Below are 17,193 nucleotides of genomic sequence, written 5' to 3'. Positions count from 1 at the left end.
GTGAATATCCCCAATACCACTGAACTGGACACTTGCAAAGGGTGAACTTTATGGCATGTAGATTGTATGTCAATAAATCTGTTAGGGAAGAAAAAGAAGAATGCATACCCTATGTTAAAGTATCCAGTGCTGATGTCTGCCTATAAGACTAGTCCCTTGTCCTCTCCACTTTGAGTTAGTCATGACTCCTGTTATGGCTGTACACACACATAACCTGACAAAGTCCTTCTTACCCATATACATACATATCATCCTGTGACTGACACACACACCGCCACATGAGGATAGAGGATTTCACAAGTAGTGGAGCTGAGCAGTGAGAACGCAGAATTCACCAAGTACAACAGAATCTGGGTTGGAGACAGAGGTGTTTGGAATGTCCTACGTAAGTAAAAGGACATGGTGGGTGCAAGATAAGAAAAATAACAAGTAGTGGAAAGGAAACTGTTTTGAAAATTGAGGAAAACCATTGATTTACAGAGCAAAATCATCAAGGATATCGTCTGGTGGCCTTTTTGGGTGGTTAGAAAAAGAAGCAATAGGAAATCAAACTTAAAAAAGACAAGCTGCAGTAACTTGAACTTTTGGGGGGTAAATCATGAAGAATTATATAGGAAAAATGCCATCAGAAATTCTTTTGTGGAAGTTAAAAAAATAGCTTCAGTAAAAGGCAAGACTGTCATCAAAGGGTTTCTGGGTAGGGATTAGAGTGGGGCTTAGGGAAAGTACACATGCAAGAATTAAAGTATTGGATCATTATTTTCTAGGTTTTAGGCTGTTTTGAGCATTTCCCCATAGCCCTAAATAATTATCTTAAGCCAGCTGTGTTCTAACTGTGTTAATTCAGCTTCTTTTATTTCCTGTCTGATAAATAGTGTACATTAAGTTGTATATATTAAAATGTAACAAATGAGCAATTTCCTATCTCTGAAAGAAGTCAACAGCCTCCAATTCACTCGTGGAAGTTGTATTTATAATAACAAACACCTGTGTTAATTTCCTTGACAAGAAACACAATAGCGTTCTCCTTCAGGCAGCACCTTTTGATAAAGTAAATAGTAAGTGCTCATCCCATCACTTATTCCTTGTCCCTCTGATATGCCAGCAAGTCTGTGTTCAATTAACATTCTGCTTCTTGCACAAAAGGTGTTTGGCACTAAATGTGATATTTTTTGAAAGTCAATAAAATTAGGTGAAATAATGGATGTGAAATTTGGACGAAGTTTAGGATAAAAGGACTATTCATAACGTCTTTCAAAAGACTTTATTCAGGGCTTCCCTGGTGGCACAGTTGTTGAGAGTCCACCTGCCAATGCAGGGGACACGGGTTCGTGCCCCATTCCGGGAAGATCCCACATGCCACGGAGCAGCTGGGCCCGTAAGCCATGGCCGCTGGGCCTGCACGTCCGGAACCTGTGCTCCGTAGCGGGAGAGACCACAACAGCGAGAGGCCCGCGTACTGCAAAAAAAAAAAAAAAAAGAAAGACTTTATTCAGTTTTATCCAACCCAAGTCTACAAATAATAAATATCTACTATGTCCTACACTGTCCTCACTTTCACAGAATTTATAATCTTGCACAGAAGAAAAACCTACACAAGGTGACTTAAAAAGCAAGCTAAAACGATAACAAGCTTATGTCATAAAGATATGCTGGAAAACTTTATGAAATTCCTCCTCTAAGAACAGCCATGTGTTCAACTGTGCATTGCATGTTCTATATCACAGTGGAAGGGGCACCATTCATATGGTAGATGTTGTAGGTTTGCAATTTATTACAACATTTTTTTGAAGATGGAAGCAAAGTGTCTTGAGAAACTATGGGGCTTTTCTTCTAAACTAGCACAGAGATGTCACAGGGGCTAGAGGCAGCCTTAGCAAAGTCACTTGGAGCAGGCAAGATGATGAATTTCTTAAGAGCGGAGTTTTCTCCTATTCAGCTTTGTGCGAACAGGTTTACCGAAGTTTTAACCCATTGAGTTATAAATGTGAAAAATATTTTTATTTTTTCCAATTAGGCTTCAACATTTCTATGGTTGAATCTTTCTGGCCTGACCCTTAATAACATCAGAAGCAGATTCTATCTCCCTCCTTCCTACAGCACAGCCTAGAGCTGGCTGTTGCAGGACTGCTTTGTATCTCTCTTTGGTTCTACTCCTCCAGAGTTGAAAGGGGGCCAGGACTATAAATAAGCCAGCGTTTCTTACAAAACAGCCTTCTTTTTTAAAGAAGATTTAAATTAATGGAAAAACATCTCACATTCTTAGGTCAGAAGGTTTAAAATTCTTAAGATGGCAATATCCCCAAATTGATCTATAGAGTCAATGTAATCTCTATGAGAATCTCAGCTGCCCTTTTTTTTTGGCACAAACTGATAAGCTGGTCCTAATATTCACATGGAAAGGCAAGGGATCCAGAATAGCCAACTATCTTGAAAAAGAAGAATAAAGTTGGAGGGTTCACACTTCCTGATTTCCAAACTTCCTGCAAGTAATCAAGAGAGGGTGGTACGGACATAAAGATAGACATATAGATCAATGGAATAGAATTGAGAGTGCACATATAAACCATTACACCTACAGTGAGTTGATTTTCAACAGGAATGCCAAGAAAATTCAATGGGGAAGGAAAAGTTGTTTCAAAAATTGGTGCTCAGACAACTGGATATTCACAAGCAAAAGAATGAAGGTGGACCCTTACCTAACACCATGTAAAAAATTAACTCCAAATGAATCACATATTCAAATCATTTGGGGAGCTATGAAAACATTCTAAACGTAGATAATGGTGATGGTTTTACAACCCCATGAATATATTAAAAACCACTGGACATTACACTTTAAACACCATTTTATGGTGAATTTTATGGTTTGTGAATTAAATCTCAATAAAACTAGTTTAAAAGGATTTAAATGAGCTACCAGAAGAAAATAGAGTTGGGGCTTCCTTGCATCCATTTCCCTTTCCTATCTGCCCCTCAGTTTCCTTTATTAGGATTACCCTTCAATTACTGCATAGGGTTTTTTTTGTTTTCAGACATAAGTTTTCATTTCTCTTAGGTATATATTTAGTGCGCAGGGTTTTGTGGGGCTGTCACTGAAGTTCTCCTCCTCCCACTACCCCCTCTGCCCAGCTAAAGGGAAGGTATTTGACCCAAGTCAAAGCAATTCGTTGTTCTCGTCTTGGAATGTGAATCTTGAGCTGAGGAATAGAGACTGAAAACTAATTTAATTCCATCTGACTCGCAGCACTTGCCCATATTCTTCTTGCTCTCAAATGGCTACTGAGGATCTTTCTGGAATCTAGGACAGCCTTTATTCTAACCCCATTATCCAGCCTCCCATCTATTCTATAGCCCCTGGTGTCCTTCAGGTACCTTTCTTCTAGCTTACGATGGCCCGAGGGAGTTGCTATGATTGAAGCCAAAGAACTGAACTGGTACAGAGAGTGTCAGTGCCTTGCAAATTTCAACTTGGAAAGATCTATGTTTTTATTTATTGTGTGGGAAAATTTGAAGATCTAAACAAATTACACAGCCCTTAATTCTTTCCTATAAGATGTGTATTCAATCTGGACATTTTGATGTTTCTTCCCAGGGTTAAACATAAGTATTTTGTATTTATATTCATATTTTGATTTTTCTTCTTTCTCTTTTGCCCGCTGGTCCCACTTGCACCTAGGTAAAACCCACCATAAGAGCACACAACCGCTGCTATTTAAATAGTCCTTGGAAACAATATGAACTATCATAATAGTACAAGTTATATTGGAAATAGCTTTAAAATTGCCTCTAGAGAATTTGAACAATCAAGATGAATATATCTTAAGGTGTATTTTTTAATCTCCATGGGAATGGACAGTTCATCAAGGCACAGGAAGGATCAGAAGCTAATATTTAAAAAAACCTATTAAAATAGATCTAAAGTCACAAAGCAAGTCATTGAAGAAAGAGCAGCTGCTTGGATCAATACATTGTGGTGTCTTTGTACAATGGATAGGAACATCTATAAGAACTATAGTCACATGAAGGAATGTTGTGTGAAAAGAGCCAGACACCAAAGCTCATATCCTGATGTAAAGATCAAGACCAGGCAAAACGAAACTGTGGTATTATAAGTTAAGAGAGGAGTTACCTTTAGAGAGGAGGGGTAATGACTGAGTGGCATATGGGGGAGGTATTAGGGATGTTTGGAATGTTCCATCTCTTGACCTGGGTGGTGGTTTCATGAGAGTTTGCTTTATGATAAAGCATTGGTCTGGGTATTGTTTTGTGCACTTTTCTGTATACGTATTTCAGCAGAAAAAATTTTAAATGAGGGAAAAAAGGTAGTATCTTTTAAAAAATATATATTTTTTGGTTTTAAAGAAAAATCTTGGCTTTCTAGTACTGTGATTCTTAAGGCAGCTTATTACCGAAAACTCAATAAATTTCTCTTAATTAACTGTTCTGTCACCATTTTCATTTACTTTCCACTCTCTTTATCAACACCTCTCTAAAAACATATTGCTCCTGCTCAAGGATAGAGTATGAGGCACCAGCAAAATTCTCAGGATTTACTGTTTGGCCATAGCTCCAACTCTGAGAATTCAACCAACTAGTTTAAGGGTGATCATATTATTCAAATCATTGTGAGTAAAGTTGGGTAACGCACTCACTGTAACCAACATGGGGAGCTGACTGCTCTCTGAAAGTTTACTTTTATATTTCCCAACCTGGGGATGTTTAATGATACAATGATAAAGAGTTTCTAGCATGTGCTTTCAGTGTTACTTACTGGGTTTTTTGTTTTGTTTTGTTTTGAGTACATTTTTAATCTAATAAGTCCAAGGAAGCAAGAGCATGCAGAGATGACAAAAAAATATTAATGTAGTTTATTTACATGTTAAAGAACAATACTATCTTTCTGTTATAGGTTCAGGGTTTTTAAATTCAAATCCTGATTTGTACGCTCTTCAAAGTGCAAACATTGGTCTGGGAATTAAACCTATATTTTGAGTACTTCAGAAAGAAGTACTTGGGTGTCCCTGGTGGCACAGTTGTTAAGAATCCGCCTGCCAATGCAGGGGACACAGGTTCAAGCCCTGGGCCGGGAAGATCCCACATGCCGTGGAGCAACCAAGGCCGTGCACCACAACTACTGAGACCATGTGTCACAACTACTGAAGTCCGAGCGCCTAGAGCCTGTGCTCTGCAACGAGAAGCCACTGCAATGAGAAGCCCGTGCACCGCAAAGAAGAGTAGCCCTCTCTCGCCGCAACTAGAGAAAGCCCGTGCACGGCAATGAAGACCCAACACAGCCAAAAAAAAAAAAAAAAAAAAAAAAAGATGTACTTAACGTCTCTTTATTTTCTTTCTCGCAAGAGAAAAAAAAAGTCTTCCACTTGAGTAAAGGCTAAACTGCAGTGATAATTCAAAAATTAAGAAAAGATTAAGAATCACAGTTAAAAGGAGAATGAAACATCTCATTCTGGATTTGGGGGATTGAATTGTTAGCTTGGCAATCACTTTTTCTGTAAGTTGTTAAAATGGTTAAAAATTAATATGAGAGACCTAAATTCTCTCTTGCTTTGGAATTCAACTAGGATTCTATATATTTTGTCTAGAGATAATTGCTTTCTTTTCTTTTCTTTCATTTTCAACCAAAAAAAAGATAATGTTATGCTGACAAGATACTCATGAGGAGAAAAAAACAGTGGCTATATCTACATACATCTTTATCGTAGATATTAATCTATCATCTATCATAATCAAAGTAAATTTTTAGTTTATTTTTAAATGAAATTCTATGGCCTAAATCTGGAGATCATTCCTAATTTTCTAACAGGTTGGGAGATTTATGGTTAAGAGCCTACGTTTTTATTTAGCAGATTTTGGTGATATTTTTACATAATGTTTATATGACTATACCAACTTGATTTCCAAGTTTCCAATTAGGGTGAAAAATAATCCATCTGCTCCAATCCTCAGAAGTGAAACTGGGCGAAAACAGAGGATTCAGCATTCTTATAATTAAATGGCCCAAGTGTATAACAGATTTACAAATGTAATTGATAGCTGAGGTCTCAGTTGTTCTAATTTACTAGTTACAGCATTACTTGCATGGGCTGACTGGCAATGGGAACAGAGTCTCTGGCTGGTGACAGTTGCATTATGGCTCTAAAGTGTATCTTTAGCTGGTAGACCAGTGGTTATTGCTTCCCACTAAGAAGGCCAACAAAACAAGTCTTGTCAGGTTCATAGATAAAGCCGTAATTGCTAGTTCCTTTTAATTGCACTGCAATAGATGCAAATCTGTTACCACTGTTAGAAACACAACTCCAGGAGAGTGCCTTAGCAGTGGGGGTGTGGTGGGATAGCCTTTTATCAACTCACTGTCACTTCACGGGACAGCCACCATCATGCTAGGACACATGACACAAAGAGACAGAGAAAAGTCCTCTTCGTTCTCTCTGTATAATTGTTGGTAAGCAATGGAATCTCTCTAATCCCTGATTTCTCTTTTGTATGATGGAAATTGTATGAGCTGTTGAGAGCGATGGGAAGATCAGTTGGCTTAATCAGGTAGCATTTTTAATTCCTTGCAGGTGTTATTTAAATCTGGTTGTAACTCAGTCAACTAAAAGGGTTTATTTGGTCCCCACAGTATATAGATTACAATAAAGTTCTAAGTACTTCTGGGACTTATAAAGGAAGTATAAGACACATTTCTATTCTCAAGGAATTATTATACTTCAGGTGAGATAGGACCAACCCCAGTGTAAGTTGGTAAGCAAACTAATGAAAATATAACCATTGCAGCCGCTGACTAGGACTCTGATGTTCCTCCAATGCTCTGTGACCAGATTCAGATGTGATGAACAGGAAGGTCTACTGGACTCAAGGAAGGAAAACTGGGCATGTAAGATGGGTTCACTTTTGAGAGTTTAATTATTTTGGTAAATCATTTTAGCATAATCTCATGTTACTGTGTAATTTTTGTTTGAAAGGTTTGTACTGAAAAAACAAATTTTTATTACAAAAAATGATAGATTAAATCTCATATAGACATGTGTCATCACAAAAATTATCCCTTTTGTTTACATACAACTTCCCCCCAAGAAAATAATGCACATATGTACATAAATGATAGTTTAAATGTCTAGTTTTGGGAGACTAATTCATTAATAACACGAAAGTATCAGAGAGCAATATACACATTGCATGTGCTACTGAACTCGGAAGATATTTAATAACAGCCCATTTTCCTCACCTGCAGCTGAAGAAATTATAGTAAATCAGAGACTACACAAAAAACAGAGGAGGGTAGCTGAGCAACACATTCAAATTTCAAAGGAGAAAAGCCCTACATTTAGCTATTAAATGTATATTCATCAGCACAGCAAAAAAAAAATCTTCATAAACTGATTTGCAGCATCTATTAAAATAAAATAAAAATCCAGAGTAGGTTATATTGCTTAGGTGAAATTCTTGAAGCTCCATATGTGTTGTGAAGCTGCAAGCCATCTCTTCTGATGCAAGCCTTCCTGGATTGCCCACTCCATTAATCTCTATCAAAGAGTCCCATTTTCTCCTGGAAAATTTGCTTAATAATCTGGATTGTGTTTATGTGGGTGTGTTATCACTTTGTGATAATCGTTATGACCTGTGCTGTATACTTCAACCTAAAAGAAAACAAGCCTTATGAGACTCACTTTCATAAATCATTACCACACTTGTTTGATCTAATAACCAGGTCTCTGTCTTTCCAGTGCTTAAATGTGCTAATCTATACTTGTGTACCTTTACAGAAGGTTGTTATACCTTTGTCATCCATTGCTTTGTGTATTTTTAGTTGACTTGTGTTTATTCCCTCTTCCCTATGAAAACTTAATTTCTTGGCCTGCCATCTGCTTTGTATTGATAATTCTCCTACACTGAGATAGAGTAGGCAATGGTGTGTTGGTAAACCAGCTCTCAAAAGAAAAAAAAAAAGAGCCCTGATTTGAAGTGATTGCCAGTTTCTGGGGTGTAAATACTCCCAATTTCAAAGTCCCGCAAGGTTTAACATCCAGCTCACAAAACTTTTTTTTAAAAATTTTTTTAGAAACAATACCCATAACAATTATTTACTTTAAAAAATTTTTATTTATTTATTTATTTATTTTGGGCTGCTTTGGGTCCCCATTGCTATGTGCACGCCCTCTCTGCAGCAGCAAGTGGGGGCCACTCCTCGCCGTGGCGCACAGGCTTCTCACTACGGTGGCCTCTCCCATTGTGGAGCACTGGCTCTAGGCGCGCAGCCCTCAGCATCCGTGGCACGCGGGCTCAGTAGTTGTGGCTTGTGGGCTCTAGAGCACAGGCTCAGTAGTTGTGGCTTGTGGGCCCAGCTGCTCCACAGCATGTGGGATCCTCCTGGACCAGGGCTCGAACCCATATCCCCTGCACTGGCAGGCAGATTCCCAACCACTGCACCACCAGGGAAGTCCACAAAACTCTTGAATATTTAACAGCAGACGCTCGTGAACTGACAAGAGCCAGCTCCAGCCATCCAGGTAAGCAGTAAGGTCTTTGCTAGTTTTGCACTGACTCAGAACAGCATTTTCATTAACTGCTTATTCACTCATACCACCACAAAGTTCCCCCAGCTGTGGGCATACAATCATAACATATTTCAGTGTGGAATCAATGATGGGTGAAAATTGTTCCCTCTGTGCATCCCTTCAGAGTTAAAGCTAAATAAGCCAGTTTGCTGAATTACTTAGAACCAAGTATTTATTGCATTACAAACAGATATTTCCCACTTGTCAGAAAATGTAATAGAGCCAGGACACCCATTGCTGTTTGTTTTCTGCCCTAAGTGCAGACTAAACGGAATGGATATTCAGTAAACTGTTTTACACTGAAGGATGCATTTTCAAAATGGGGAGGGGGTAAATAAACAGGCAACATAAATGTCAGAGGGAATTATAGGTATGAACACCTTCTACTACTGTATAAACCAGCCCCTGCTGAAAATGTTCAGTGGCATAATAACTACATAGATGAGTTTTGCTCTTGGAAGTTGAAACACAGAAAGGCCACTGACATTTGCAGTGTCAACAGTTTGGAGGGCAACATTTTTCCTGGTTTATGAGAATGCCTATTAGTTCAGCATGGGCTGATCAGAAAAAAAACAACTAGAATAAAAGTTAAAAGATGTGAAATAGTGTGAGAAAAATCCTTTTTAAAAACACTGATTCTGGGGGCTTCCCTGGTGGCGTAGTGGTTGAGAATCCGCCTGCTGATGCAGGGGATACGGGTTCGTACCCCGGTCCGGGAAGATCCAACATGCCACGGAGCGGTTGGGCCCGTGAGCCATGGCCGCTGAGCCTGTGCGTCTGGAGCCTGTGCTCTGCAACGGGAGAGGCCACAACAGTGAGAGGCCCGCATAACGCAAAATAAATAAATAAATAAATAAAATAAAAATAAAAACATTGATTCTACTGAAAATAAAAATCTAGGACTCTTCAATTGTAATCAAATGAAGTGGAAGGTGGAGAAAAGGGACACCATTAAAATTCTGTCCCCAGATCATCATGACTTCAAATTTCCTGGGGCCAGGAGACATGACTGCAAATTGAATGCTAGCCCCTCTGGCTTCTTTTCCTCTCTCTCTTTCCTGCCTCCAACTCCAATGGCATTTGAGGTTGAAATTGGACAATCACGTCTATGACCTCCCTCTCTATCCACATTTGGGTTTCCTAAGAAGTCATGAAAAGTATCAGAAACACATTAGAATGGGAACCGGTATAAGCATGGAAATTATTTCAAGGGTTATGCCTACCTGATTTTTGATCACGTTGATGGGGAGATTTGGTCTGCTGTACGTCTGGATACTCACCCACACATCTACCTTTCTAGTGTTGGAACCTCTATGGTGACAGAGGAGGGGACAGCATCATGCCACCCTCACTCTATCTGGCTTGTGATCTGTCTCATATGCCTGTGCTGATCTTTCCTCTCATACCTATCCTTTCCCTACCATTCAGCTCACTTCTTTTTTGCAGTGGTGTGTTTTGAGAGTAGAGTTTCTGATGAAAGTTTTCCTGTTGTTACTGATTCCTAAGATAGTGGTGTAAAGACCATCAAGTTATAACCTTTTCACCATTCTCAGTACCTAAGCCAAATGTCATGCTTATCATTAAAGAAAAATGAAAACGAGTATCACAGTTTGGAATCTGGAGGAAGCAGTCTCTGAGATAAAGTTCAGGGAGTGCCCTCAAGATCACACCTGTGGAAAGGAGGGGGAAAAGTGGGATCCAACAGAGGGAGAAGTTTGAGCCGTGATGCAGGCTAGACAGCCTCAGCCACAGGGAGTTCTGGGGCAGAAATGGCTCATCAGAATCATCTCACTTTGGGTGGAAATGGTTGGTCCTTTAGTATCTCTACCTCCATCCTTCATTAGATGTGAGCCTTCCTCAGAGGGCATGACCTTGGTGAGGCGGCTCTCTGTAGCTGATGTGCTCTCTGAAAGGACTGTAAGCTGGGAGCTTTTCTACTGAAACTCTCACAGCAGCTGGGGTAATAAGTCCTTCCTTGAAGAGGGGTTTGAGCACCCCACCTCCATGTGCACCACTACAAATCTCCTAACCCAGAAAAACACCTATCATCATTCACACATCAGACATCCTTTGTAAGAGCATAAGAGGTTACCTAGTATAAGTAGTTCACTTATATGTGGAATCTAAAATGATACAAATGAATTTATTTACGAAACAGAAACAGACTCACAGACAGAAGACAAATTTATGGTTACCAAAGGGGAAAGGGGGGGCAGATAAATGAGGAGATTGGGATTAGCAGATACAAACTACTATATACAAAAGAGATAAACAACAAAGTCCTACTGTAGAGCACAGGGAACTACATTCAATATTTTGGAATAAATCATATGAAAAAGAATATATATTCTGTTCACCAGAAATTAACATAACACTGTAAATCAATTATACTTCCATATTTAAAAAAAGAAAAATATAGGAGAAAGAAAAAAGAGGCTACCTAGCAATACATTAAAAACCATTGGTGATTTCAGGACTTCCCTGGTAGTCCAGTGGTTAAGAATCTGCTTTCCAATGCAGGGCACAAGGTTTTGATCCCTGGTTGGGGAACTAAGATCCCACATGCCGCAGGGTAACTAAGCCCATGCGCTGCAACCAAGAGCCCGTGCGCGACAATGAAAATCCTGCATGCCGCAACTAAGACCCGGCACAGCCAAAAATAAAGTAAATAAATATTTTTTAAAAACTAAAAAAAACCACTGGCGATTCCAACAAATTGTTGGAACAATTGGATATCCATAAGCAAATAACAAAACCCCTTGACCTAAACCTCTCACCTTATACAAATATTAACTCAAAATGGATCATGGACTTAAATGTAACATGTTAAACCATACAACTTCTAGAAAAAGACAAAGGAGGAAATCTTCAATACCTCGGTTTAGGCAAATAATTCTTAGACAACACCAAAAGCATAGGCCATACAACAAATCAATACATTGGATTTCATTAAATTAAAAAATGTTTTCTCTGCAAAAGCCCATGTGAAGAGGATAAGAAGACAAGCTGCATGTGGGAGAAAATATTTGCAAACCACGTATCTGACAAAGGATTAGTCGCTAGAGAATATTAAAAATTCTCAAAACTTAGTAGTTAGAAAATGGGCAAAAGACATACATGAACAGATATTTCATTGAAAAGAACATACATATGGCAAATAAGCATGTGAAATGACACTCAGCATCACTAGTCATCAGGGAAATGCAAATTAAAACCACAATGGGACATTACTACTGGTCTATCAAGATGGCTAAAATAAAAAATAGAGACAACACCAAATGTTGGTGAGGATATGGAGAAATTAGATCAATTACATTTTGCTGTTGGGAACAGAAAATGGTTACAGCCATTCTGGAAAATAATTTGGTGGTTTCTTTAAAAAATCTAAATATGCAACTATCATGTGACCAGCAATTACAGTCCTGGGCAGTTATCCCAGAAAAATGAAAAACTTAGGTTTACACAAAAACCTGTGCACAAACGTCTATGCCAGTTTTATTTGTAATATCCAAAAATATTGGAAACAACCCAGATGTCCTTCAACAGGTGACTGATTAAACTAACTGTGGAAAACTACTCAGCTCTAAAAAGGAATGAACTATTCTATTCATTCACTTGACAACTTTAATGAATCTCCAGGGAATTATGTTGAGAGGAAAAAAGTCAATTTCAAAAGGTTATACATTGTGTGATTCCATTTATATAACTGCGGGGGAGGGGAAGGTCCTGACCTTTCTCATGTGCATATAGAGGCATGTAAAAGGTTCCCTTCAGTATTCTAATAGAAAAAAAGAAAAGAAAAATTAATGAGAATGCCTATGATTAAATAAATTCCAGTACCCCCATAATATGAAATACTGTGGTAGCAATTAAGAAAAATGAGGTAAATCTATATGCACTAATATGGAAAGCTCTCCAGAGCATATGTAGAAAAAGCAAAATCCATGAAATTGCCAAAAGTTGGTTCTTTGAGACTAATGAAATTGATAAATTCTTAGCTAACTGACCAGGGGAAAAAAAGAAAGTGCAAGTGAACAATATCAGGTTTGAAAAGAGGCTATCACTACAGAGCCTAACATTAGAAAGATAATTAGGCAACATTACAAAGAGCTTATGCCAATAAATTTGACAACTTAGGTACAAAAAGACAAAATATTCTACATTTTAAACAGGTAACTCTCAAACTATTTTCCATTTGGTGGAACTGCCAACCCTTCATGCTTTACTCCAGACTTTAACATCCGTCCCCTCATCAAACTCCTATCCTCACCCTCCACACACACTTTGAAAACAACATCTTGGAACCACAGGACATCAGATGGGACCGTGGGAATTGTCTGGTCTCAAACTCTCACTTTCATAAATCTAGATCTTGCTGTCCAACATGGTAGCATTAGCCACATGTGGCTTTAAAGTTAAATTAATTAAAATGAAAAATTCGGTCACACTAGCCACATTTCAAATGCTGTGTAGATACATGTGACTCATGGCTACTATACTGGAAAGTGGGGATTTAGAATATTTCCATGATTGCAGAAAGTTCTAGTGGACAGGGCTGCTCAAGAGCTTTGTTATTTAAAGGGTGGTCTGCTGACCGGCAGCCGGAACACAGGCATCACCGGGAGCCGGTTAGAAATACAGAATCTCAGGCACCACCCCAGACCTACAGAGGCTGAATTTGCCATTTAACAAGATCCACAGGAAGTGTGGATGCAGGTTAGAGTCTGAGAAGCCCTAATCATGTGATTCCAAACCTCCCCAGGTCATACAGCTGACTGGTATCCAGCCCTTCCCTGGATCCAGCTACCATTTTCCCTTACTATCCCATGTCCTTATTATTTCCCTGCCACACTTGCTTTCTTACTCCGTTTAATCACAGCACTTTATCAACATTTACAGGGCAGCAAGGCCATCGAAGTCCTCAGAAAACCCTTCATGCCCTTATCCTCATTCTGGTTTGCAAGTGCTAGCCTGGCAGACTTGTGATAAAGGCCCAGCCCTCTCTGATGGCCGTGGTAGTGTTCAGCATTTCTCCTGGAGAATCACTGTTGAGGGGCTAGAAATGAAAGCCAATCTTGACAGCAGTGGGGCACCAGTCATCAACTTCTATGGTACACTGGTATAATGGTGGTATAATGGTCTTCGTGGTGTAATAGCAGCATTAATTCTTTGGACGCCACAGCCCTGGGGTAGCGCAGGCAGAGCAGGCTATGAATTTGCCTTGATGAGTGTCACATCTGACCATCTGATGAGAGAGAGAGTTCAAAGTAGGCGCAAGTGATCCCCCAACATAAGTACTGCTTAATCAAAGTAACTGGTTAGTACGTCATCAAAAAGAAGTGGATTTGGAAAGAGGGCACCAGGTTGGCCTGGAACTCTGGGAGGTGTGCTCTCAGGGCACCACCAAAGTACAGGGAGGCAGTGATGGAGGTCTGGCCAAGCAGTGACTGAGGGTGGTGTAGGAGGAGCTGTCCAGGTACAGGTTACCTCAAAAGATGTTGGTCTCACTGTCTCCCAAGAAGACACAGTCCAGGAACTCCAGGGTGGTGTGGCAGTCACCATGGAGCAGCAAGGGTTCCTCCACTGCTGGCAGCACCCAGGGGCTGGGTGATACCAGCTTGGACTTCTTGCCATAGTCAAGGACAGCTCCTCCACCAGCAGCAAAGTGAAGCCTGGGCAGAGATATCCCCAGAGTTGGGGAAGGTCATGAAATCCCATAGCCCTATGCACTGCTCTGTCAGTTTCTGGATAAACTCCAGCATTGGATCAATGATTTTTTTCTAAACTGTGCAGCAGCCATAGGCATCTATGAGAGTGGGCTCCAGGTCCACAAAGTCTTGAGGGTGCATACCTGCCAGTCCAAGTTTCTGAAGGTGCTGCAGGAGTTGCCGCCATATTCTTAGGTTTTGATACTGGACTCAGTACCACAGGGCTGGGACTGTACTCCATGCAGTAGAGTCCTCAATTACCTGTCTGGCCCATATAGAAAGAGGTGTCCCCAGTATGGATATGGTCTGATAGGTGGAGATAGTCGAGAGTCAGTTTCTGCAGACACACTGCAAGTCTCTGGCAACACCTGGAACGGTGTTTTCATATGTCCTAGTCTTCCCTAACATACTTACGAATTGGATCAAATACAATAAGAATATTTATTAGTTATTGCTATGCCCAAGGGATTATGAGTTGCTTTTTTCCCCCCTAAATCACAGAAGACACCATCCCTATCCTCAAGGAACTTCCAGTGTAGTTGGAAGAATACTGATTAACGTCCATTAAAAAGCCACAACAAGTAGACAAGGCTGAGAATCTGAGTGTCAGATGAGTGATAGAAACTGTCTGGGTTAGGGGGACTCAGAGGAGAGAAAAAGAGGCTGCAGAGAGGGAGGAGAGTTAGGGAAGGAGAGGGATGAACTGCGTCTAAAATAAAGGGTAGGGCTTCCCTGGTGGCGCAGTGGTTGAGAGTCCGCCTGCCGATGCAGGGGACACGGGTTCGTGCCCCGGTCCGGGAAGATCCCACATGCCACGGAGCGGCTGGGCCTGTGAGCCACGGCCGCTGAGCCTGCGCGTCCGGAGCCTGTGCTCCGCAACAGGAGAGGCCACAACAGTGAGAGGCCCGTGTACCGCAAAAATAAATAAATAAATAAATAAATAAATAAAATAAAGGGTAATATATTAGCATAGGCTCTGTAAAGGAGCGAGCCCTACTTCAATCCATTGTTTCTAAGCGCCTAGAACAGAGTGGGGACATAGTAGGCAAATGGTAAATACAAATGAATGAATGGCAGGAAGTGATATAAATACAAAAACAGGTAGTATCTGACGGTTAAAAGACTTGAAAACAGGTCAAGAAGTGTTGATATTTACATTAGTGATGTCCTCTCAAGAACTCTAAATACCTCAATGCTGACTCTTTACACTCCTCCCGTGTGTACACAGCGCGGGGTGGATGGGAGTTGCTGGTTTTGGTCACTACAGTAACTCCAGGGTCTGGCGTAGTGTCCCGCACATCAGTGAACATCAACTGACTAAAGGTCGCCCTCTCCCCTAGGCCACCCACCTGCGAGGAAGGGCCGGCGGCAGGCCACACAGCTCCTCCATTACAGCATTTCCATTCGCTATTGCAGCATCTATCGAATACTAGATAGGCTCTTTCAGAGCAAGGTCGCGCCTCATTCCCCAGGGAACTGCTAGGTGCCTGTCCAGTGCCCAGCACCTGACAATCAATATCAGCGGATGATGCATTAACACGGTTATTACTTAAGCTAGTTACCACCTAACTCTCCCGGGCGAGTCTCGGTTCCTCCAGGTTGACTGCCCCGCCTAGCGCCCACACCCGAGCACGTCGGACGGAAGGACGCATGCGTGACTGGTGGATGGGGGCAGGATGGCCCGGCACGCGCAGGCGCGCGGCCGCACCGCCCGGTCACGCGAGGGGGCGGCTGACGCCTACGCTGGCGGCGGCCTTAAGGGCGGCGGCGGGTCCCGGTCCCCCAGTCGGCTTGTCAGCCGGCTTGGAAGTACGGCCGGGAGCTAGCGTGGCGACGGCGGCCATGGCGGCTGAGGAGGTGGAGGTGGACTCTGCGGACGCTAATGAGAAGTAAGTGCGGCGGGGGCTGCGTCAGGCTCGGGCGCGCGGGCAGCGCCGAGGACTCTTTAACTCACCCGGCGGCTCTGTCGTCCGGCCCCGGCGCGAATCCGCGCGGCGCCCGGAGGAGAAGCCCTGCCTCGCTCTGCCCACGGCGGGCGCCCTTCGGGTCTGAGTGTGAGCCAGGCAGCGCCGGGAGGCCACTTGACCCCCGCGCGGAGGGGCCGCCGCGGGGTCGTGTCAGCGGCTCGGCGGGGCGGGCGGCGGGGGTGACCCGGCACTCAGTCCGGGCTGGTCGTCCGCTGAGGTCTCCTTCCGGGCAGAGACGGCTGCGGACCCCAGCCCTGCCCCAGCGCGGCCCGCGAGTGCTGACCGGCGTCCCTGCACCTGACTCGAGTCACGGGAAACGGCTGAGTCACTCTGTCCACTTTCCGAGCGCGGCTTCGGACCTCAGGTACGCGCTGTGTTCGGTCCAGCCCGGGGCGAGATGCCACCCGGCCGAGCGTCTCGGGAACCTGAGGAAGGGGCGGCGCTTCCTCGGGACAGTGTTGGATGGCGAGCCCAGGTTCACCCCAGAAGCCGCGGGAGGGAAGGGAGGGTCGGGGGAAGGAGGAGCCCAGAATGGGGGAAAGGGGCTGGGGGAGTGAGTCTGTGGCTTGAGCTTTCAGAGAACGTTTAATTTACAGATACTTTATAGAAAGAAAATTAACACGATACGGGTAGCAAATTCAGAGTCAGTAATCTCTCAAATGGAGATCTTCCTTTGCTTCCAAGTGTTCTGGCCTTACTGGAGAGATGTGTGCGTTTGCTTCTCAGAAGACACATATATGTAGGAAACTTTATGTAAGTGGGGGGACAGATGTCTAACGGGAAGCTTTTTTAAAATAATTTTTTATTTTATTGAAGTGCAGTTGATTTACTATGTTGTGTTAGTTTCAGGTGTATAGCAAAGTGATTCAGTGCATATATATATATACACACACACACATATATATATATATATATACACACACATATTTTTTTCAGATT

The 17,193-nt window shown here is 42.0% G+C and overlaps 2 protein-coding genes across 5 annotated transcripts in view; one reads left to right on the top strand and one right to left on the bottom strand.

Annotated features, from left to right (window-relative positions):
- ANO10 (anoctamin 10) overlaps positions 1-16,670 on the bottom strand; it is a 272,726-nt gene extending 256,056 nt beyond the window's left edge. The window contains exon 1 of the mRNA XM_060110817.1: positions 16,242-16,670. The gene's annotated coding sequence lies outside the window, so the exon portion shown is untranslated. The remainder of the gene's footprint in view (positions 1-16,241) is intronic.
- Positions 15,938-17,193, top strand: part of ABHD5 (abhydrolase domain containing 5, lysophosphatidic acid acyltransferase) — a 34,929-nt gene continuing 33,673 nt past the window's right edge. The window contains exons 1-2 of one of the 4 annotated variants that reach the window (XM_060110819.1): positions 16,088-16,176; positions 16,488-16,618. Coding sequence is in view for 2 of the 4 variants with exons in the window: in XM_060110818.1 (XP_059966801.1) it covers positions 15,938-16,176 (239 nt within the window). In the remaining 2 variants the exon portion in view is untranslated. Of the gene's footprint in view, positions 16,177-16,487; positions 16,619-17,193 lie in introns of all 4 variants that reach the window. The other 3 variants (XM_060110818.1, XM_060110822.1, XM_060110820.1) reach the window with 3 other exon arrangements.

This window comes from Mesoplodon densirostris, chromosome 10 (genome assembly GCF_025265405.1).
Source record: "Mesoplodon densirostris isolate mMesDen1 chromosome 10, mMesDen1 primary haplotype, whole genome shotgun sequence".
Taxonomy (NCBI): domain Eukaryota; kingdom Metazoa; phylum Chordata; class Mammalia; order Artiodactyla; family Ziphiidae; genus Mesoplodon; species Mesoplodon densirostris.
This window is presented reverse-complemented; position numbering and strand designations above follow the sequence as displayed.